Source organism: Taeniopygia guttata, chromosome 32 (genome assembly GCF_048771995.1).
Source record: "Taeniopygia guttata chromosome 32, bTaeGut7.mat, whole genome shotgun sequence".
Taxonomy (NCBI): domain Eukaryota; kingdom Metazoa; phylum Chordata; class Aves; order Passeriformes; family Estrildidae; genus Taeniopygia; species Taeniopygia guttata.
Window position 1 is genome coordinate 231,278 of NC_133057.1, and position 21,223 is coordinate 252,500.

General features: G+C 57.9%; 1 protein-coding gene across 1 annotated transcript in view; it reads right to left on the reverse strand.

Annotated features, from left to right (window-relative positions):
- Positions 1-1,152: 1,152 nt before the first annotated feature.
- LOC140681148 (histone-lysine N-methyltransferase SETD1A-like) overlaps positions 1,153-21,223 on the reverse strand; it is a gene marked incomplete at its 5' end in the record, with an annotated part of 21,582 nt that continues 1,511 nt past the window's right edge. The window contains 18 exon segments of the mRNA XM_072920516.1: positions 1,153-2,337; positions 3,048-3,185; positions 3,649-3,768; positions 4,523-4,633; positions 4,704-4,873; positions 6,145-7,128; positions 7,638-7,857; positions 8,431-8,556; positions 8,861-8,964; positions 10,768-10,821; positions 10,824-10,854; positions 11,585-11,725; positions 13,560-14,045; positions 14,126-14,182; positions 17,024-17,149; positions 17,372-17,432; positions 18,536-18,738; positions 20,008-20,111. Of these exon segments, the coding sequence (XP_072776617.1) occupies positions 2,164-2,337; positions 3,048-3,185; positions 3,649-3,768; positions 4,523-4,633; positions 4,704-4,873; positions 6,145-7,128; positions 7,638-7,857; positions 8,431-8,556; positions 8,861-8,964; positions 10,768-10,821; positions 10,824-10,854; positions 11,585-11,725; positions 13,560-14,045; positions 14,126-14,182; positions 17,024-17,149; positions 17,372-17,432; positions 18,536-18,738; positions 20,008-20,111 (3,410 nt within the window).

Consider the following 21,223-nt stretch of genomic DNA (forward strand, 5'->3'; position numbering starts at 1 on the left):
ATAAAACCTCTGTAATCGAATAAACAAGAAGGCAATTATCAAATAAAAAAAACCAAACTTACTAATTAACTTAATTAATTAACTTAAACCCACCAAAACAAACACTACATTCTCACTTCAACGAGGGCAAAGAAATGTGGGCTCCCCTTCAATTGCATCCCCCAGAAGAGCAGAAAAGAAGGGGTTTGCCTCAAATGATGGCAAAAAGCAGAATTTTACCTCAATCCAAACCCTTAAAAGGAGGGACAACAGGGCAGCCCCCCTCATTTCAACCTCAGGATGATGAAATTCAAAAGGTAAAAGAGAAAATTCCCCACTACAAAGGCACATCGGCTCACCTGTTTGGCTGCTGCTTCTCGGCACAAAGGTTTGTCCCTCGGCTCCTCCTTTGAGCAAAGCTCCACGAATCCAAATGATCCCCCAAATCCTTTCCGAAGTGCCCATCGTCCTTCCATGAGACAGCCCCGGGAGCCCCCCAAAAACTCCTCTTCTCCAGCAGCTCCGTGCAAAAGTGATGTGAGGAAAAACTCCCTCTAAATCAGCCCCCGGAGGAGCCGCCCCCTCCTCATCATCCTCACAGCTCTCACCTGTGAGCCCTCATCATCCTCACAGCTCACACCTGTGAGCCCTCATCATCCTCACAGCTCTCACCTGTGAGCCTTCATCATCCTCACAGCTCTCACCTGTGAGCCCTCATCATCCTCACAGCTCACACCTGGGGCTGCTCTGAGCCCTCATCATCCTCACAGCTCGCACCTGTGAGCCTTCATTATCCTCACAGCTCACACCTGTGAGCCTTCATCATCCTCACAGCTCACACCTGGGGCTGCTCTGAGCCCTCATCATCCTTACAGCTCACACCTGGGGCTGCTCTGAGCCCTCCTCATCCTCACAGCTCACACCCCAAAACCCCTCAGAGCCCCCCAAAATCCCTCACACATGTCCCAGAGTCCCACAGGCTGACCCCAAAACCCCCCAAACCCCTCAGAGCCCCCCAAAATCCTTCACAAATCCCCACAAGTCCCACAGGACAACCCCAAAACCCCCTAAATCCCCCAAAATCCCTCACACGTGTCCCAGAGTCCCACAGGCCAACCCCAAAACCCCCAAAACCCCCCAGAGCCCCCCAAAAAACGGAGACGGAGGCGGTGCCAAAGCTCAGTGGCCCTTTATAAAAAGGGGGGGCTCGGGGGCCCCCCCATATCCACATATGTACAGGGGGGAGGGGCATGTACAGGTATTTACACCCCCCGGGGGTATTTACAGAGTGGGGGGAGGGGCGGGGGGGGAGGGGCAGACCCCCCCCCCTCCCCCACATCCCCCCCCCACCCCAGACACGCCCCCAGTTTCTACAAGAAACAGCCAAAAAAAAGGGAGAAAAAAGCCTTTTTTGGGAGGGGGGAGGGGCGCGGTGACGTCGCGATGATGTCACGGCGACGTCGCGATGATGTCACGGCGATGTCGCGGTGATGTCACGGTGATGTCATCGTGGTGGGGGAGGGGCGGCAGTGCCGCGGCGGCCAAAGGTCGACTCTCGGCTCCCTCCGGTCGGTGGTGGCTCCCGGTGGCCAAACGCTGATCCCGGTGGCCAAAACCCAACGGTGGTGCCCAAAACCCAACGGCGGTGGCCAAAACCCAACGGTGGTGGCCAAAACCCAACTGTGGTGGCCAAACGTCAACCACGGCAACCAAAGGTCAATGGTGGCAGCCAAACCCCAACGGTGGTGGCCAAAAGCCAACGGCGGTGGCCAAACGCCAACTATGGCAGCCAAAAGCCAACGGCGGTGGCCAAACGTCAACCACAGCGGCCGAAGGTCAATGGTGGCAGCCAAACCCCAACCATGGCGGCCAAAATCCAACAGTGGTGACCAAAGGTCAACGGTGGCGGCCAAAATCCAACGGTGGTGGCCAAACCCCAACCATGGTGGCCAAATGTCAATGGTGGCAGCCAAACCCCAACCACGTTGGCCAAAACCCAACCATGGTGGCCAAAACCCAACGCTGGTGGCCAAACCCCAACCATGGTGGCCAAAACCCAACGGTGGCAGCCAAACCCCAACCACGTTGGCCAAAACTCAACCGCGGCCGCGCCGCGTCACCCTCGGCCCCCGAGCCGCGGCCGCGCCGCCGTTCCCGCCGCGGGCCCCGCGCGGCGCCGGCGCGTCAGTTGAGGGTGCCGCGGCAGCTCTCGGTGCGGCACAGGCACGGGATCTTGGTGTCCTCGATGGGGAACTTGTAGTCGTAGGTGATCTCCTCGTTGACGCCGATCGGCTGCTTCGAGTAGATGACGATCTTCTTCTGCGCCTCGATGGTGATCACCTTGGCGTAGCAGTTGGGCTGGGGGGCACCGGGGGTCAGCGGACCCACAAGTACGGGGGGGTCGGTGGTACCCCCAAGCACCGGGGTCAGCGGGACCCCCAAGCACCGGGGTCAGCGGGACCCACAAGTACCGGGGTGAGGGGACCCCCAAGTACTGGGGTCAGTGGGACCCACAGCGACCCCCAGGGCATGAGGGGTCAGGGGGACCCACAGAGCACCGTGGGTCAGCAGGACCCCCAAGCCCTGGGGACCAGCGGGACCCCCAGAGACCCCCAAGCCCTGGGGGCCACCAGGACCCCCTGAGCCCCCCAAGCACTAAAGGGGTCAGTGGGACCCCCAAGCCCTGGGGACCACCAGGACCCCCAGAGCCCCCCAAGCCCCGGGGGTCAGTGGGCCCCCCAAGCACTAAAGGGGCCAGCAGACCCCCAGAGCCTCCCAAGCCCTGGGGACAACCAGGACCCCCAGAGACCCCCAAGCCCTGGGGACAACCAGGACCCCCTGAGCCCCCCAAGCACTAAAGGGGTCAGTGGGACCCCCAAGCCCTGGGGACCACCAGGACCCCCAAGCCCTGGGGACCACCAGGACCCCCTGAGCCCCCCAAGCCCTGGGGCCCACCAGGACCCCCTGAGCCCCCCGAGCCCCCCAGGACCCCCTGAGCCCCCCAGGACCCCCCGGCCCCCCACGCCCCCCGTGCCCCCCGGCCCCCCGGCCCCCCGCGCCGCGCTCACCGTGCAGCAGTGGTTGATGAAGCGCGCCAGGTTGCCGCACTTGGTGGCGTCGATGATGGTGTCGTGGTCCACGCGGAACAGGTAACTGCTGCCGATGCCCTCCTGCGCGTAGCGCTTCTCCCGCATGTCCGCCACCACCTGCGCCCGCCCCGCGTCACCGAGGCCACCCCAGGTCACCCGGGGTCAGCCAAGGCCACCCGGGGTCACCCGGGGTCACCCGATGTCACCCGAGGTCACCCGGGGTCACCCAAGGGCACCCAAGGCCACCCAAGGCCAACCAAATCCACCCAGAGGTCACCCAGAGGCCACCCGAGATCACCCAGAGGTCACCCAGAGGCCACCCAGAGGTCACCCAGAGGCCACCCAAGGCCACCCAAGGACACCCCAGGCCACCCCGAGGTCACCCAAAGCCACCCAGAGGCCACCCAAGGACACCCAAGGACACCTGAGGTCACCCAGACGCCACCCAAGGTCACCCGAGGTCACCCAAAGCCCCGGGGACACCATGGGGACACCGTGGGGACAGCGATGGCCCTGGGGACACCTGAGGGGGCCTGGGGACACCGCGGGGACACCGTGGGGACACTGATGGGACACGCACCTGGCGGATGTTCTGGCCCACGTACTCGATGACCATCTCGTCGGCCGCGATGGGCTCCATGGCGAACAGACCCCACTCGTGGATGCGGCTGCGGCCGAAGCGGAGACGCTTCTTCCGGAACTGGGGGGACAAAGGGGGGACACAGGGGTGGCACCGGGGACACGGGGACATGGGGGGACATGGGGGTGGCACCGGGGACATGGGGACATGGGGACAAAAGGGGTGGCACCGGGGACACGGGGACATGGGGGGACACGGGGGTGGCACCGGGGACATGGGGGTGGCACATGGGGACAAAGGGACACAGGGGGGACACGGGGGTCACAGGGACATGGGGGGGGACACGGGGGGACACGGAGATGGCACACGGGGATGGCACAGGGGGACATGGGGGGGACAAAGGGACACGGGGGGACACGGGGGTCACAGGGACATGGAGGGTCACAGGGACACGGGGGGACACAGGGATGGCATGGGGGGACACAGGGATGGCACGGGGGGTCACGGGGGGATGTGAGGATGGCACGGGGGGGACACGGGGGGACACGGGGGGACACAGGGGTGGCCCACAGGGACAGGGGGACATGGGGGGACACGGGGATGGCACGGAGGGACAAAGGGACACGGGGATGGCATGGGGGACATGATGGGGGACACGGGGGTGGCACAGGGGGACACGGGGATGTGATGATGGCACAGCGGACACAGGGACATGGGGGGTCACAGGGACACGGGGGGACACGGGGGGACACGGGGACATGAGGGGGACACGAGGACGGCACACGGGGACACGTCACCGGTGCCGGGGACACCCAGTGACACCGGTGTGACCGCAGTGACACCGTGCCACCCCGGAGCCGCCACCGGGACCCACCTTGAGCTGGTTGAGCTTGAGCAGGTCGCTGTCCGGCAGCGCGGCCGCGCCGATGGCGCTGAGCAGCCGCCGCTGCTCCGAGCGGCGCTCCGACAGGACGCGGTTGGGGCCCTGCGGGCGGTGACACCGTGGGGACACTGCGGTGACATCGGGGACACCGTGGGGACGTCCCGGGGCTCACCTGTGCGTCGGGCGCGTCGGGGTCGGGGCGCGGCGCGGGGCAGGGCCGCAGGTAGCGCGCCTTCTCGCGCCGGCTGATGGGGTAGTAGCCCTCGCTGCGGGCGCTGCCCGTCCGGTGCTCGCGGCTCTCCGGCCACCGGCGCCGGCGCCGCGGGCTGCCCGCGCGCGTCAGTGAGCGCGTCAAGGGACAACGGGACAGCCATGGCACCCTTGGGGCCCCAGAGCCCGTACCTGTGTCCTTAATGCCACCCTTGGGGCCCCAGGGCCCGTCCATGTGTCCCCGATGGCACCCTTGTGTCCCCAGTGCCCATCCCTGTGTCCTCAACGCCCATTCCTGTGTCCCCAACACCCATCCAACGTCCCCAACACCCATTCCAGTGTCCCCAACGCCCATCCCTGTGTCCCCAACACCCGTCCAATGTCCCCAACACCCGTCCAATGTCCCCAACGCCCATTCCAATGTCCCCAACACCCATCTTGGTGTCCCCAGTGCCACCCTTGTGTCCCCAATGCCCATTTTGGTGTCCCCAATGCCCATTTTTGTGTCCCCAACACCCATCCAATGTCCCCAACACCCATTTAATGTCCCCAACACCCATTTTTGTGTCCCCAGCACCCAATCCAGTGTCCCCAATGCCCATCCCAATGTCCCCAACACCCATCCAATGTCCCCAACACCCATTCAATGTCCCCAATACCCATCCCTGTGTCCCCAACGCCCATCTTGGTGTCCCCAACGCCCATTCCAATGTCCCCAACACCCATCCAATGTCCCCAACGCCCATCCCAATGTCCCCAACACCCATTTAATGTCCCCAACGCCCATCCCAATGTCCCCAACACCCATTCAATGTCCCCAACATCCATCCCAATGTCCCCAACACCCAATCCAGTGTCCCCAACACCCATCCCAATGTCCCCAACCCCCATTTTTGTGTCCCCAGTGCCACCCTTGTGTCCCCAACACCCATTCAATGTCCCCAACGCCCATCCCAACGTCCCCAAAGCCCATTCCAATGTCCCCAACACCCATCTTGGTGTCCCCAATGCCACCCTTGTGTCCCCAATGCCCATTTTTGTGTCCCCAGCACCCAATCCAGTGTCCCCAATGCCCATCCCAATGTCCCCAACGCCCATTCCAACGTCCCCAACACCCAATCCAACGTCCCCAACACCCATTTTTGTGTCCCCAACACCCACTCCAGTGTCCCCAAAGCCCATCCATGTGTCCCCAACACCCACTCCAGTGTCCCCAACACCCATCCCAATATCCCCAACGCCCAATCCAATGTCCCCAACATCCATTCCAACGTCCCCAACACCCATCCAATGTCCCCAACACCCATCCCAATGTCCCCAACACCCATTTAATGTCCCCAACACCCATTTTTGTGTCCCCAACACCCACTCCAGTGTCCCCACCCGCAGCCCCGTCAGGATATCGGTGTGGGGCACCCAGTGGGTGTCGTTGAGCCAATGTGCGGCGCCGTCCTGCTGCAGCAGCCGCTCGTAGGTGACCCGCAGGAACCGCGCGTCCTCGGCGTCCAGCCCGGCGCTCCAGATGTCGTACAGGATCGTCATCTGCTCGAACTCGCTGCGCGGCGCGAAGGCCACCGGTGCCACCGGCGCGGTGCCGCCACCGCGGGGCCGCAGCCACCGCCGCGCGCCGCCCTCGCTGCTGTCGCTGTCGCTGTCGCTGTCACTCGATGATGATGATGATGATGATGATGATGACGGCGGCGGCGGTCGGTGCCGTTTGCGCCGCGGCGGAACCGCCGACGGAACCGCCACATCGCTGTCGGTGCCGCCGACCGGCGGCAGCTCCGCCACCACCTCCTCGGGCGCCTCCAGCACCTCCTCCAGGCACGGCGCGTGCCCGGCGGGCGCGGCCGGCGGCGTTTTGGCGTAGTTGTGCTCCAGCAGCACCGGCGGCGCGTCGGTGTCGGTGTCGTCGAGGGCGATGGCCGCCAACACCGCCAAATCACCGCCGCCGCCGCGCTGGGGGCTCCTGCGGGGGGCGCTGTGCGCGCCGCGGGACAGCTCCAGCAGCGAGGAGGCCCCGAGGTGCTCGGCGGCGGCGCGGGGCGGGCGCCGGGGCGGGGGGCGCCGCGCGGGACCCCCGTCGGTGGTGTTGGTGTTGGTGTTGGTGTCAGCGCAGCTCTTCACCAGCGACGCGTGATCGGCCGGGAGGTTCGCCACCAACCGCGGCGGCGGCGCCGGGGGGCGGGCGGGGGGCTCGCGGCGGCGGGGGAGGGGCGTGGGGGGTTTGGGGGGGCTCGGGGGGCTCGGGGGGCTCGGGGGGCTCGGGGGGCTCGGGGGGGGTGGTTGTGGGGGGGCGGGGGGCGGCTCTTCGGCCTTTCGGCATTTTTTGGGGGGCGGCAGCAGCGGGATGGGCGAGGAGGGGCGCGGCGGCGGCGGGGGAGGGGCTGCGGGAGAGAAAGGGGGGGGTCAGAGGGGGGAACCCGAAATTTGGGAGATTCACCCCAAAATTTGGGAGATTAACCACAAAATTTGAAATATTCACCCCGAAATTTGGGAGATTCACCCCGAAATTTGGGAGATTCACCCCGAATTTTGGGAGATTCACCCCGAAATTTGGGAGATCCACTCCAAAAGTTGAGAGATTCACCCCAAAATCTGGGAGATCCACCCCGAAATTTGGGAGATTCACCTCAAAATTTGGGAGATTCACCACAAAATTTGGAAGATCCACCCCGAAATTAGGGAGATTCACCCCAAAATTTGGGAGATCCACCCCGAAATTTGGGAGATCTACCCTGAATTTTGGGAGATTCACCCCGAAATTCGGGAGATTCAACCCCAATTTTGGGAGATTCACCCCGAATTTTGGGAGATCGACCCCGAAATTTGGGATATCCACCTCGAATTTTGGGATATTCGCCCCGAATTTTGGGGAATTTGGGGCGGCGCTTACCCGGTTTGGGGGAGGGCGGCCGCGGCGGCTCCGGCGGCTCTTCGGCCTCGTCCTCGGAGGATGATGATGATGATGAGGATGATGAGGATGATGAGGATGAGGAGGGTGAGGACGAAGGCCGCGGGGAGGAGGAGCTGCTGTCCCCTCCCCCCTCGAACGGCGACAGTTTGGAGGAGCCTTCGGCCTCTTCCTCCTCCTCCTCTTCCTCCTCCTCCTCCTCTTCTTCCTCCTCTTCCTCCTCCTCTGCAGTGACAACAGTGGGGTCACCCCCCTGCGCCCCCCACAGTGACCCCAAACCCCCCAAAAATGTCCCCAAATATTCCCAAAATATCCCCAAATATTCCTAAAATGTCCCCAAAACATCCCCAAATGTCCCCAAATGACCCGAAATGTCCCAAAATGGTCCCAAATGACCCGAAATGACCCAAAATGGTCCCAAATGACCCAAATGTCCCCAAATGTCCCCAAATGACCCGAAATGACCCAAAATGTCCCCAAACCCCCAATGTCCCCACCCCCCCAATGTCCCCAGCCCCCCAAAAATGTCCCCAACCCCCCCAAAATATCCCCAAAATGTCCCCAAATGCCCCCAAAACGTCCCCAAATGTCCCCAAACCCCAAAATCTCTTCAATCCCCCCAAAAATGTCCCCAACCCCCCCAAAATATCCCCAAAATGTCCCCAAATGTCCCCAAATGTCCCCAAATCCCCCCAAAATGTCCCCGAATGGCCCAAATGACCCCAAATGACCCAAAATGTCCCAAAATCCCCTAAAATGTCCCCAAACCTTCACCCGGGCCGGGCCGGGGGGGTCCCCGGGGGGGTGGGGGGGGCCCCTCCCCCTTCCTCCTCCTCCTCCTCCTCCTCCTCCTCTGCGCTTCGGCCTCGTCCTCCTCCTCCTCCTCCTCCTCCTCTTCCTCCTTTGGGGGTCACGGGGGGTCAGGGGGTCCCCAAAATCCGGGGGGGGTCCCCAAAATCGGGGGGGGGTCCCCAAAACCCATCCCCAAAACATGGGGGGGGGTTCCCAAAATTTGGGGGGGGGTCCCCAAAATTCGGGGGGGCCCCAAAACACGGGGGGGGGTCCCCAAAACACGGGGGGGGGGGGTCCCCAAAACCCATCCCCAAAACACGGGGGGGGTTCCCAAAATTCGGGGGGGGTCCCCAAAATTCGGGGGGGGTCCCCAAAATCCGGGGGGGGGTCCCCAAAATCCGGGGGGGTCCCACCTTGGCCGAGGAGGACTCTTCGGACGCCTCTTCCCCTTCGCTGTCCAACCGGAACAGTTTCCGGCGCTTTCCGGGACCCTCCGCGGCGCGCGGCGGCTCCTTCTCTGCTTTGGGGCAAATTCGGGCGATTTTGGGGTTTTTGGGGTTTTTTGGGTTTTTTTTTGGGGTGGTTCGGGGGATTTTTTGTGGGTTTTTTGGGGTTTTTTTGCGGATTTTTTGCGGGTTTTTTCGGGGGGTTTTTGGGTTTTTAGGAGGATTTTTTGTGGTTTCTTTGAAGGATTTTTACGGGTTTTCTTTGGGGTTTTTTAGGGGGATTTTTTCTTGGATTTTTAGGGGATTTTTTGGGGTACTTTTTGGCTATTTAGGGTTTTTTTTGTGTGTGGTTTCTTGGGGGTTTTCTGGGGTTTATTAGTGGGTTTTGGGGTTTTTTTGGGGTGTTTTTGGGGTATTTTTGGGGGGGGTTGGGGTTTTTAGGGGGTATATAAAGGGGTTTTTGGGGATTTTTAGCGGTTTTTTGGGGATTTTGGGGTATTTTTGGAGCTTTTTTGGAGCTTTTTTGCCATTTTTTGGAGTTTTTTTGGGTGGTTTTTAGGAGGATTTTTTGGGGTTTCTTGGAGGATTTTTAGGGTATTTTTTGGGGATTTTTTCTTGGTTTTTTAGGGGATTTTTTGGAGTACTTTTTGGCTATTTAGGGATCTTTTTTTGGGTTTTTTTGTGTGGTTTCTTGGGGGTTTTCTGGGGTTTATTAGCGGGTTTTGGGGTGTTTTTTGGGGTGTTTTTTGGGGTGTTTTAAGGAGGATTTTTTGGGGTTTCTTGGAGGATTTTTAGGGGTTTTTTTGGGATTAAGGGGATTTTTTCTTGGTTTTTTAGAGGATTTTTAGGGGTTTCTTTGAAGGATTTTTAGGGGTTTTTAGGGATTTTTTTTCTTGGTTTTTTAGGGGATTTTTAGGGGTTTCTTTGAAGGATTTTTAGGGTTTTTTTGGAGTTTTTTAGGGATTTTTTTCCTTCGTTTTTTAGGGTATTTTTTTGGGTACTTTTTGGGTATTTAGGGGTTTTTTTTTGGGTTTTTTTTTGTGTGGTTTCTTGGGGGTTTTCTGGGGGTTATTAGTGGGTTTTGGGGTGTTTTTTGGGGTGTTTTTTGGGGGGGGTTGGGGTTTTTCGGGTTTTTAGGGGGTATCTAAAGGGGTTTTTGAGGTTTTTTAGGGCTTTCCGGGAGATTTTTGGAGCTTTTTTAGGGATTTTTTGGGGGTTTTTTTTGGTGGTTTTTAGGAGGATTTTTTGGGGTTACTTGGAGGATTTTTAGGGGTTTTTTTGGAGTTTTTTAGGGGTTTTTTTTCTTGTTTTTTTAGATGATTTTTGGGGGTAGTTTTTGGCTATTTAGGATTTTTTTGGGGGGGGGGTTTATGTGGTTTCTTGGGGGTTTTCTGGGGTTTATTAGCGGGTTTTGGGGTGTTTTTTGGGGTTTTTTTTGGGGTGTTTTTTTTGGGGGGTTGGGGTTTTTGGGTTTTTTTTGAGGAGGGTTTGGGGTTTTTGGGGTTTTTAGGGCATATCTAAAGTGTTTTTGGGGTTTTTTAGCAGTTTTTTGGGGGGTTTGGGGTGTTTTTTGGAGTGTTTTTGAGGGGGGTTGGGGTTTTGGGGTTTTTAGGGGGTATCTAAAGGGGGTTTTGGGGTGTTTTTGGGGGGGTTGGGGTTTTTGGGGTTTTTAGGGGGTATCTAAAGGGGTTTTTGGGGTTTTTTGGGGTGTTTTTTGGGGTGTTTTTTGGGTTTTTGGGGTTTTTAGGGGGTATCTAAAGGGGGTTTTGGGGTGTTTTGGGGTGTTTTTTGGGTTTTTGGGGTTTTTAGGGGGTATCTAAAGGGGTTTTTGGGGTTTTTTAGCAGTTTTTGGGGGTTTTGAGGAGGGGTCTCACCATCCTCATCCTCCTCGGGGGGGGTGGGGGGTCGGGGGCGCTTCTCCTCCCCCCCTCGTTCAGCTCCGACGGCTCTTTCCGCTTCACCTGCGGGAAACGGGGAAAAATGGGGAAAAACGGGAAAAAAATTTAAAAAGGGAGAAAAAAGAACCCCGAAATCCCCCAGACCCTCCCCAAAAAGCGACACCCAGCACCCCAAAGCCCCCGGGACCCCCAAATCCCCCCCAGAACCCCCAAATCCCCCCCCAAGACCCCCAAATCCCCTCCAGAACCCCCCCAAACCCGCCCAGGACCCCCCAAAATCCCCTCCAAGACCCCCCAAAGCCCCCCAGGACCCCCCAATTCTCCCCAAATCTCCCCCAGGGCCACCCAAAATCTCCTCCAAGACCCCCAGATCCCCTCCAAGACCCCCAAACCCACCCAGGACCCCCCAAATCCCCCCAGGACCCCCCAAAATCCCCTCCAAGACCCCCCAAACCCACCCAGGACCCCCCAAAATCCCCTCCAAGACCCCCAGATCCCCCCCAGGACCCCCCAATTCTCCCCAGATCTCTCCCAGGACCCCCCAAAATCCCCTCCAAGACCCCCAAATCCCCCCCAAACCCTCCCAGGACCCCCCAAAATCCCCTCCAAGACCCCCAAATGCCCCCCAAAATCCCCTCCAATACCCCCAGATCCCACCCAAACCCCCCAAAATCCCCTCCAGGACCCCCCAAAATCCCCTCCAAGACCCCCCAAATCTCCTCCAAGACCCCCCAAATCCCCTCCAACCCCCACAGACCCCCCCAAAGCCCCCCAGGACCCCCCAAACGGGCACCTTGAAGGAGGGCAGCCGGAGGGCGCCCCGCAGCCCCGCGCCCCCTCCCCGGGCCCAGTCCACGAGGGAGAGGGAGAGGAGGGCGGGGGGCGGCTCCTTCGGCCTCGGGGCCTCCTCACGGCCCCGGCCCGACTGGAAGGGCTGGGGGAGAAAATTGGGGGGTCAGGGGGGTAAAATTGGGGGGTCAGGGGGGAAAATCGGGTCAGGGGGGCAAAAATGGGGGGTCGGGGGAAAAACAGGGTCAGGGGGGCAAAATGGGGGGGTCAGGGGGGCAAAATTGGGGTCAGGGGGGTAAAATTTGGGTCAGGGGGGCAAAAATTGGGGGGTCAGGGGGGCAAAATCGGGGGGAAAATGGGGGGTTTGGGGGGAAAATGGGGGGTTTGGGTCAGATTTTGGGTCAGGTTCAGGGGCTGGTTTTAAAGCAGGTTTTGGGCTGGTTTTTGGTCAGATTTTAAAGCAGATTTTGGGCTGGTTTTGGTCAGATTTTGGGTCAGATTTGGGTCAGGTTCCACAGCAGATTTTGGGCTGGTTTTGGTCAGATTTTGGGCTGGTTCCGCAGCAGATTTCAGGGCAGTTTTGGTCAGATTTTGGGTCAGATTTTGGGTCAGGTTCCAAAGCAGATTTTAGGGCAGTTTTGCCCAGATTCGGGTCAGATTTTGGCCTGTTTTTGCCCAGATTTTGGGTCAGATTTTGGGCTGATTTTGGTCAGATTTGGGTCAGATTTTGCTCAGATTTTGGGCTGGTTTTGGGTCAGATTGGGTCAGGTTTGGGTCAGATTTTGGGTCAGATTTGGGTCAGGTTCCACAGCAGATTTTAGAGCAGTTTTGGTCAGATTTTGGGTCAGATTTTGGTCAGATTTGGGTCAGGTTCGGGGTCAGGTTCCACAGCAGATTTTAGGGCAGTTCTGGTCAGATTTGGGTCAGATTTGGGTCAGATTTGGGTCAGATTTGGGTCAGATTTTGCTCAGATTTTGGGCTGGTTTTGCTCAGACTTTGGGCTGGTTTTGGTCAGATTTTAAAGCAGATTTTGGGCTGATTTTGCTCAGATTTGGGTCAGATTTTGCCCAGATTTTGCTCAGATTTTGGGCTGGTATTGCTCAGATTTTGGGCTGGTTTTGCTCAGATTTTGGGCTGATTTTGCCCAGATTTGGGTCAGATTTTGCTCAGATTTGGGTCAGAGTTTGGGCTGGTTCTGCTCAGATTTTAAAGCAGATTTTGGGCTGATTTTGCCCAGATTTTGGTCTGATTTTGCCCAGATTTTTCCCCACCTTGAGCTGCTCCTCCTTGCGCTCCCACCACGCGTCGAAAATTTGGATCAGATTTTGTTCCGATTTTGCTCAGATTTGGGTCAGATTTTGGGCTGCTTTTGCCCAGATTTTGGGCTGATTTTGCCCAGATTTGGGTCAGATTTTGGGCTGATTTTGCTCAGATTTTGGGCTGATTTTGCCCAGATTTTGCCCATCTTTTGTGCCCACCTTGAGCTGCTCCTCCTTGCGCTCCCACCACGTGTCGAAGATTTGGGTCAGATTTGGGTCAGATTTGGGTCAGATTTGGGTCAGATTTGGGTCAGATTTTGGGCTGATTTGGGGCTGGTTTTGCTCAGATTTTGGGTCAGATTTTGGGCTGATTTTGCCCAGATTTGGCTCAGATTTTTTCCCCACCTTGAGCTGCTCCTCCTTGCGCTCCCACCACGTGTCGGAGATTTGGGTCAGATTTGGGTCAGATTTAGGTCAGATTTGGGGCTGGTTTTGCTCAGATTTTAAAGCAGATTTTGGGCCATATTTGCCCAGATTTGGGTCAGATTTGGGTGAGATTTTTGCCCACCTTGAGCTGCTCCTCCTTGCGCTCCCACCACGCGTCGAAGATTTGGGTCAGATTTGGGTCAGATTTTGGTCAGACTTTGGGCTGATTTAGGTCAGATTTTGGGCTGATTTTGGGTCATATTTGCCCAGATTTTGCCCATTTTTTGTGCCCACCTTGAGCTGCTCCTCCTTGCGCTCCCACCACGCGTCGAAGGCGCGGAAGGCCACGTTCTCCACCATTTTCCGGTTGAGGTCGCGCTGCATCGTGGCCTTCATCTCCTGCACCAGCGCCGCCAGGACCCCCTCCACGGGCCCGGGGGGCTCGGGGGGCGCGGGGGGCGCCGGGGGGTCCGTCCCCGGGGGTCTCTCCTCGGCCGTGGGGGGCTCGAAGGGCGGGGGAGGGGGCGGGAAGCGGGGGGGCGGGGGAGGGGCGAAGTGGGGCGGTGGGGGAGGGGCGAAGGGGGCGCCCCCCCCGCCCCCTCCCCCCCCCCCAAAGGCGGATTTGGGGGCGCGGAGGCGGCTCAGCAGCGGGAGGGGGGTGGGGACCCCCCCCCAGCGCCCCCCCGGACGCCCCAAAAGCTCCAACAGCGCCGGGGGGGACCCCCCGAAATCGGGGAGGGGGCGCGGGGGGGGAGGGGGGAGGGGCACGGCCATCAGGGGCTGGGGGGGGGAGGGGGCGGGAAGGACGGGGGAGGGGGAGGGGGCTCCGGGAAGGGGGAGGGGGGCAGTGGGGGAGGGGCGTGGGGGGCGTCGCTGTTGTCGTCGGAGGAGATTTCCATGTCCTCCCCCGAGGAGGTCTGAAAATGGGGGGAAAATGGGGTGAAATGGGGCTGGGGGCACCCCCAGATGGGAGGTTACCCCAAAACAGACCAAATTACCCCAAAAAACCCCAAAAAACAGCCCAAATAACCCCAAAAAACAGCCCAAATCACCCCAAAAAACTGCAAAAAACCACACAAATCAACCCAAAAACGGCCCGAATGACCCCAAAATGGGAAAAATCACCCCAAAAATGGCCCAAATCACCCCAAACCAGCCCGAATCACCCCAAAAAACTGCAAAAAACGGCCCAAATCAACCCCAAAATGGCCCAAACCACCCCAAAATGGGCTACATTGACCTGAAAATGGCCCAAATCACCCCAAAAAAACCCCAAAAAACCACCCAAACCACCCCAAATCACACCAAAACCCCCTCAATTCCCCCCAAAACCTCCCCAAACCCCCTCAAATCCCCCCAGAACCCCCCAAATCCTCCCCCAAGTCTCCCCAAAGCCTCCCCAAAGCCTCCTAAATCCCCCCAAATTTCCCCAAAACCCCCTCAAATCTCCCCAAAATTTCCCCAAGCCTCCCCAAATCCTTCCGAACTGCCCCCAAAACCTCCCCAAACCCCCCCAAGCCTCCCCAAAGCCCCCTAAAATTTCCCCAAACCCCCTCAAATCCTTCCAAACCCCCCCAGAACCCCCCAAATCCTCCCCGCAAACCCCCCAAGCCTCCCCAAAACCCCTCAAAATCCCCCCTAAAACCCCCAAATCCCCCCCAAATTTCCCCAAACCCTCTCAAATCCCCCCAAAAGCCCCCGAATCCTCCCCCAAGCCTCCCCAAATCCCCCAAAATCCCCCTAAAACCCCCCAAATCCCCCCCCAAGCCTCCCAAAACCCCCCCAAACCTCCCCAAATCTCCCCCAAAATCCCCCCAAATGCCCCCAAATCCTTCCAAATCCCCCCCAAATCCCCACAAATCCTCCCCAAAACCTCCCAAATCCCCCCCGAATTTCCTCAAATACCCTCAAATCCCCCCTAAACCCCCCTGAATTCTCCCCAAATCCCCCCCAAAATCCCCCCAAATTTCCCCAAAACCCCCCGAATCCTCCCCAAAACCCCTCAAATCCCCCCAGAATTTCCCCAAGCCCCCCAAAATCCACCCAAGCCTCCCCTAAACCTCCCCAAAAACCCCTCAAACCCCCCCAAAATTTCCCCAAACCCCCCCAAGCCTCCCCAAAACCGCCCAAATCCCCCCAAAACCCCCCAAATCCCCCTCAAATCCCCCCAAAATTTCCCCAAGCCTCCCCAAATCCTTCTGAACCCCCCCAAAACCTCCCCAAAACCCCCAAATCCTCCCCAAAACCCCCCCAAGCCTCCCCAAAACCTTCCCAAACCCCCCCAAAATCCCCCCCAAGCCTCCCAAAATCCCCCCAAACCCCCCAAGCCTCCCCAAAACCCCTCAAAATCCCCCCTAAACCCCCCAAATTTCCCCAAACCCTCTCAAATCCCCCCAAAAGCCCCCGAATCCTCCCCCAAGCCTCCCCAAATCCCCCAAAATCCCCCTAAAACCCCCCAAATCCCCCCCAAGCCTCCCAAACCCCCCCAAACCTCCCCAAATCCCCCCCAAAATCCCCCCAAATTTCCCCAAATCCTCCGCAAAACCCCCCAAACCCACCCAAAACCCCCCGAATCCTCCCCAAAACCCCTCAAATCCCCCCCCAAGCCTCCCCAAAACCCCCCAAAAACCCCCCCCAAACCCCCCCAAACCTCCCCCAAGCCTCCCCAAATCCCCCCAAATCCCCCAAAATTTCCCCAAACCCCCCGAAATTTCCCCAAAACCCCCCAAATCCTTCTGAATCCCCTGAAAACCCCCCAAATCCTCCCCCAAGCCTCCCTAAAGCCCCCCAACTTTCCCCAAAACCTCCCCAAATCCCCCCATATCCCCCCCAAACCCCCCCAACTCCTCCCCAAACCCCCCAAATTGTCCCAAGTCCCCCCAAATTGTCCCAAATGCTCCCCGAAACCTCTCCAAACCCCCCCAAAATCCCCCCAAAATCCCCCCAAGCCTCCCCAAAACCCCCCAAAACCCCCCCAAGCCTCCCCAAAACCCCCCAAATTCCCCCCAAATTTCCCCAAACCCCCCAAATCCTCCCCAAAATCCCCTCCAAGCCTCCCCAAACCCCCCCAAATTTCCCTAAAACCCCCCCAAGCGTCCCTAAAACCCCCCAAACCCCCTGAATCCTCCCCCAAAATCCCCCCAAAACCCCCCCAAGCCCCCTCAAATCCTTCCAAATCCACCCAAACCCCCCGAATCCTCCCCCAAAATCCCCCCAAATCCCCCAAACCCCCCCAAAATCCCCCCAAACCGCCCCCAAACCTCCCCAAAAACCCCTCAAACCCCCCCAAAATTTCCCCAAACCCCCCGAATCCTCCCCAAAATCGCCCAAATCCCCCCAAAACCCCCCAAATCCCCCCAAAATCCCCCCCAAATTTCCCCAAAACCCTCTCAAATTCCCCCAAACTCCTCCAAAATTTCCCCAAAACCCCCCAAGCCTCCCCAAACCCCCCCAAATTTCCCCAAATCCCCCCCAAATCTCCCCCAAACCCCCCCAACCCCCCCAAACCCCCCCCGAGCCCCCTCCCCCACTCACCCTCTCCTGCCCGTTGGGTCGGGGGCTCGGGGGGCTCCTCCCTCCCCTCCCCCACCCCGGGGGGGCTCCGGGGGCTCTTCGGGGACCCCCCCGGGCCCCTCCTGGGGGGGCTCCCCGGGCCCCTCCCCCTCCCCACCGGCGGGGGGGGGGCTGGGCGGGGTGCGGGGGGGTTTGGGGGGGGTGGGGGTGGGGGGGCCTTCCACCCCCTCCCCCGCCCCTCCCCCACCCTCCTCCTCCTCCTCGTGGGGGGCGGGGGCGGGGAAGAAGTGGGAGCGCTGCTCCTTCAGCAGCGCCTCGATGCGCGAGTCCAGGCTGGGGTGGGGGGCGAAGGGGACACTCTCGGGGGTCCCCTCGGGGGCCGGGGACCCCCCCGGGCGGGGGCGGGGCAGGGGGAGCCCCCCCGGGGGGAGGGGAAGAAGGGGGAGGGCGGGGGAGGGGAAGAAGGGGGAGGCAGGGAGGGGGTGGGGGGAGGGGGGGGAAGGGCAGGAAGGAGCCCCCCGAGGGGGGAGGGGGTGGGGGAGGGGGTGGGGGTGGGGGAGGGGCGCGGCGGGAGGGGAAGGAGCCCCCGGGACTCCCCCACCCCCCTCCGGGGGGCGGCGGGGGGAGGGGAAGGGGTCCGGGGGGAAGGGGAGCCTGGAAGGGGAGAGGGGGAGGGGCGTCAGTGAGACCCCAAAAATTGGGGAAATCAACCCCAAAAATTGGGGAAATTCCACCCCAAAAAACTGGGAAAATCAAACCCCAAAATTGGGGAACCCCCGTCCCAAAAATTGGGGAAATCCACCCCAAAAATTGGGGAAATCAACCCCAAAATTGGGGAAACTCCCCACCGAAAATGGGGGAAATTCCCCCCAAAAATTGGGGAAATCAACCCCAAAAATTGGGGAAATCTACACCCAAAAATTGGGGAAATCAACCCCAAAAATTGGGGAAATCTACACCCAAAAATTGGGGATATTCCACCCCAAAAATTGGGAAAATCAACCCCAAAAATTGGGGAAATTCAACCCCAAAAATTGGGGAAATCCCACCAAAAATTGGGGAAATCAACCCCAAAAATTGGGGAAATCCACCCCAAAAAAACTGGGGAAATCCACCCCAAAAAAACTGGGGAAATCCATCCCCAAAAATTCGGGGAAATCCACCCCAAAAAATAAGGGAAATTTCAAAAAAAAAAAAAAAAAATTGGGCAAATCCCATAAAAAATTGAGAAAGTTCTCAAAAAATGGGGGAAATCCCTCCAAAAATCGGGAAAATCCCACGCAAAAAAATCAGGGAAATCCCCCTAATAAATGAGGGAAATCCCCCTAAAAATCGAGAAAAAAGCCCCACAAAAAATTGGGAAAATCCCCCCCAAAAAATCTGGGAAACCCCACAAGAAACAGGGGAAATCCCACCAGAAAAAATTGGAAAAAAACCCCAAAAAATCTGGTGAATCCCCCCGAAAATCAGAGAAATTCAAAAAAATATCTGGGAAATTCCCCAAAAAATCCAAAATCCCCCCCAAAATCCCGAATCCCCCCAAAACCCAAAACCCCCCCCAAAACCCTCAATTCCCCCCCAATTCCCCCCAAATTCCCCCCAAAATCCCAAAAATCCCCCCAAAATCCCCCCGAATTCCCCCCAAATCCCCCCAATTCCCCCCAAATCCCCCCCAAAACCCCCCAAAATCCCCCCAAACCCCCCCAAAATCCCAAAAATCCCCAAAATCCCCCAAAAGACCCCAAAATCCGCCTCACCTGCTGCCGTAGGGGGAGGGGCTCCCGTCGGCGAAGGCCCCGAAGGGGGGTGGCGGTGGGGGAGGGGCGAAGGGCCCGAAGCCCCCCCCGGCCCCTCCCCCACCCCCGTCCTGGGGGGTCGCGCTGCCCCCCGGGGGTGGGGGAGGGGCGAAGGGGCCCTCGGCCGAGGGGCGGCGCCGGGGGGGGTCGGCCGGGGGGGGCGGCTGGGGGGGGGACCCCGAAATTAATTACCAAAATTAACCAAAATTAACCAAAATCAACCCAAAATCACATCAGGCACCCCGAAATTAATTACCAAAATTAACCAAAATTACTCAAAATTACCCAAAAATCGCATCGGGCACCCCAAAATTAACCAAAATCACCCCAAAATTACCCAAAATCACTCCAAAATCACATCCAGGAACCCAAAATCAACCAAAATCACCCCAAAAATCGCATCAGGCACCCCAAAATTACCCAAAAGTCACATCAGGTGCCCCAAAATTACCCAAAATCACCCCAAAATTAACCAAAATCACCCCAAAATTACCCCAAATCACCCCAAAAACCGCATCAGGCACCCCAAAATTACCCCAAATCACCCCAAAATTACCCCAAATCACCCCAAAATTACCCAAAATCACCCCAAAATCACATCCAGGAACCCAAAATCAACCAAAATCACCCCAAAAATCGCATCAGGCACCCCAAAATTACCCAAAAGTCACATCAGGTGCCCCAAAATTACCCAAAATCACCCCGAAATCCCCCCCCAGGAACCCTGAAACACCCCAGGCATCCCAAAATTTCCTCAAATTCCCCCCCAGGAACCCCAAAAACAACAAAATCCCCCCAGACCTCCCCAATTTCCCCCCAAATCCCCCCAAATTTCCCCTATATCCCCCCAAATCCTCCCCAATTCTCCCCAAATTTCCCCTATATCCCCTCAAACCCCCCCAATTTCCCCCTAAATCCCCCCCAAATCCCCCCCAAAATCCCCCCCAGACCCCCCCAATTTCCCCCTAAATCCCATCCATATCCCCCCCAAATCCCCCCCCAATTTCCCCCAGACCCCCCAAAATCGCCTCCAGACTCCCCCAAACCCCCCCAATGTCCCCAAATCCTCCCCAATTCTCCCCCAATTCTCCCCAAATCCTCCCCAAACCCCCCTAAATCCCCCCCAAACCCCCCGAAACCCCCCCAGACCCCCCGAAATCCCCCCAATTCTCCCCCAAAGCCTTCCAGCCCCCCGAAATCTCACCGTGTCCCCCGGGTCCCCCCGTGCCCCCCCAACCCCCCTATTCCCCCCAGCCCCCCGAAACCCCCCCTGCACTCTCACCGTGTCCCCCCAAACCCCCCCAAACCCCCAAAACCCCCAAACCCCCCTAGCCCCCCAAATCCCCCCCCCTCACCGTGTCCCCCCAGCCCCCCAGCCCCCTGAAACTCCCCAAAATCGCCCCAAACCCCCCGAATTTCCCCCAAAATCTCACCGTGTCGGGGCTCTCTGCGCTGTTTTTGCCGCTGCCCGTGGGGACGGTCTGGGGGGTGTAGGAGCCGCTGACGATCAGTTCATAGAGTTTCATCCTCTGCTGCCCTGCGACACCCCAAAACCCAAATCAGACCCAAAATATCCCAAATCAGAGCCCAAAATATCCCAAAATATCCGAGTTTGGGCCCAAAAATATCCCAAAAACCCAAATCAGACCCCAAAATATCCCAAATCAGACCCCAAAATATCCCAAAAACCCAAATCAGAGCCCAAAATATCCCAAATCAGAGCCCAAAATATCCCAAAAACCCAAATCAGAGCCTAAAATATCCCAAAAACCCAAATCAGACCCCAAAATATCCGAAAAACCCAAATCAGAGCCCAAAATATCCCAAAACAGAGCCCAAAATATCCCAAAAACCCAAATCAGAGCCCAAAATATCCCAAATCAGAGCCCAAAATATCCCAAATCAGAGCCCAAAATATCCCAAATCAGAGCCCAAAATATCCCAAAAACCCAAATCAGACCCCAAAATATCCGAAAAACCCAAATCAGAGCCCAAAATATCCCAAAACAGAGCCCAAAATATCCCAAAAACCCAAATCAGAGCCCAAAATATCCCAAATCAGAGCCCAAAATATCCCAAATCAGAGCCCAAAATATCCCAAATCAGAGCCCAAAATATCCCAAAAACCCAAATCAGAGCCCAAAAACACCACATCAGAGCCCAAAATATCCCAAAAACCCAAATCAGACCCCAAAATATCCCAAAAACCCAAATCAGACCCCAAAATATCCCAAATCAGACCCCAAAATATCCCAAAAACCCCAAATCAGAGCCCAAAATATCCCAAATCAGAGCCCAAAATATCCCAAATCAGAGCCCAAAATATCCCAAAAACCCAAATCAGAGCCCAAAATATCCCAAATCAGAGCCCAAAATATCCCAAAAACCCAAATCAGACCAAAAACCAGCACGTGGGACCCCAAAATATCCCAAAATAACGGGGTCGGACCCCAAAATATCCCAAAATATCACATCAGACCCCAAAAACAGCACGTGGGACCCCAAAAACAGCACATTGCACCCAAAAATGTCCCAAAACAGCACGTGGGACCCCAAAAACAGCACGTGGGACCCCAAAATATCCCAAAACAGCACGTGGGACCCCAAAAAACACCACATCAGACCCAAAACCACCACATCAGACCCAAA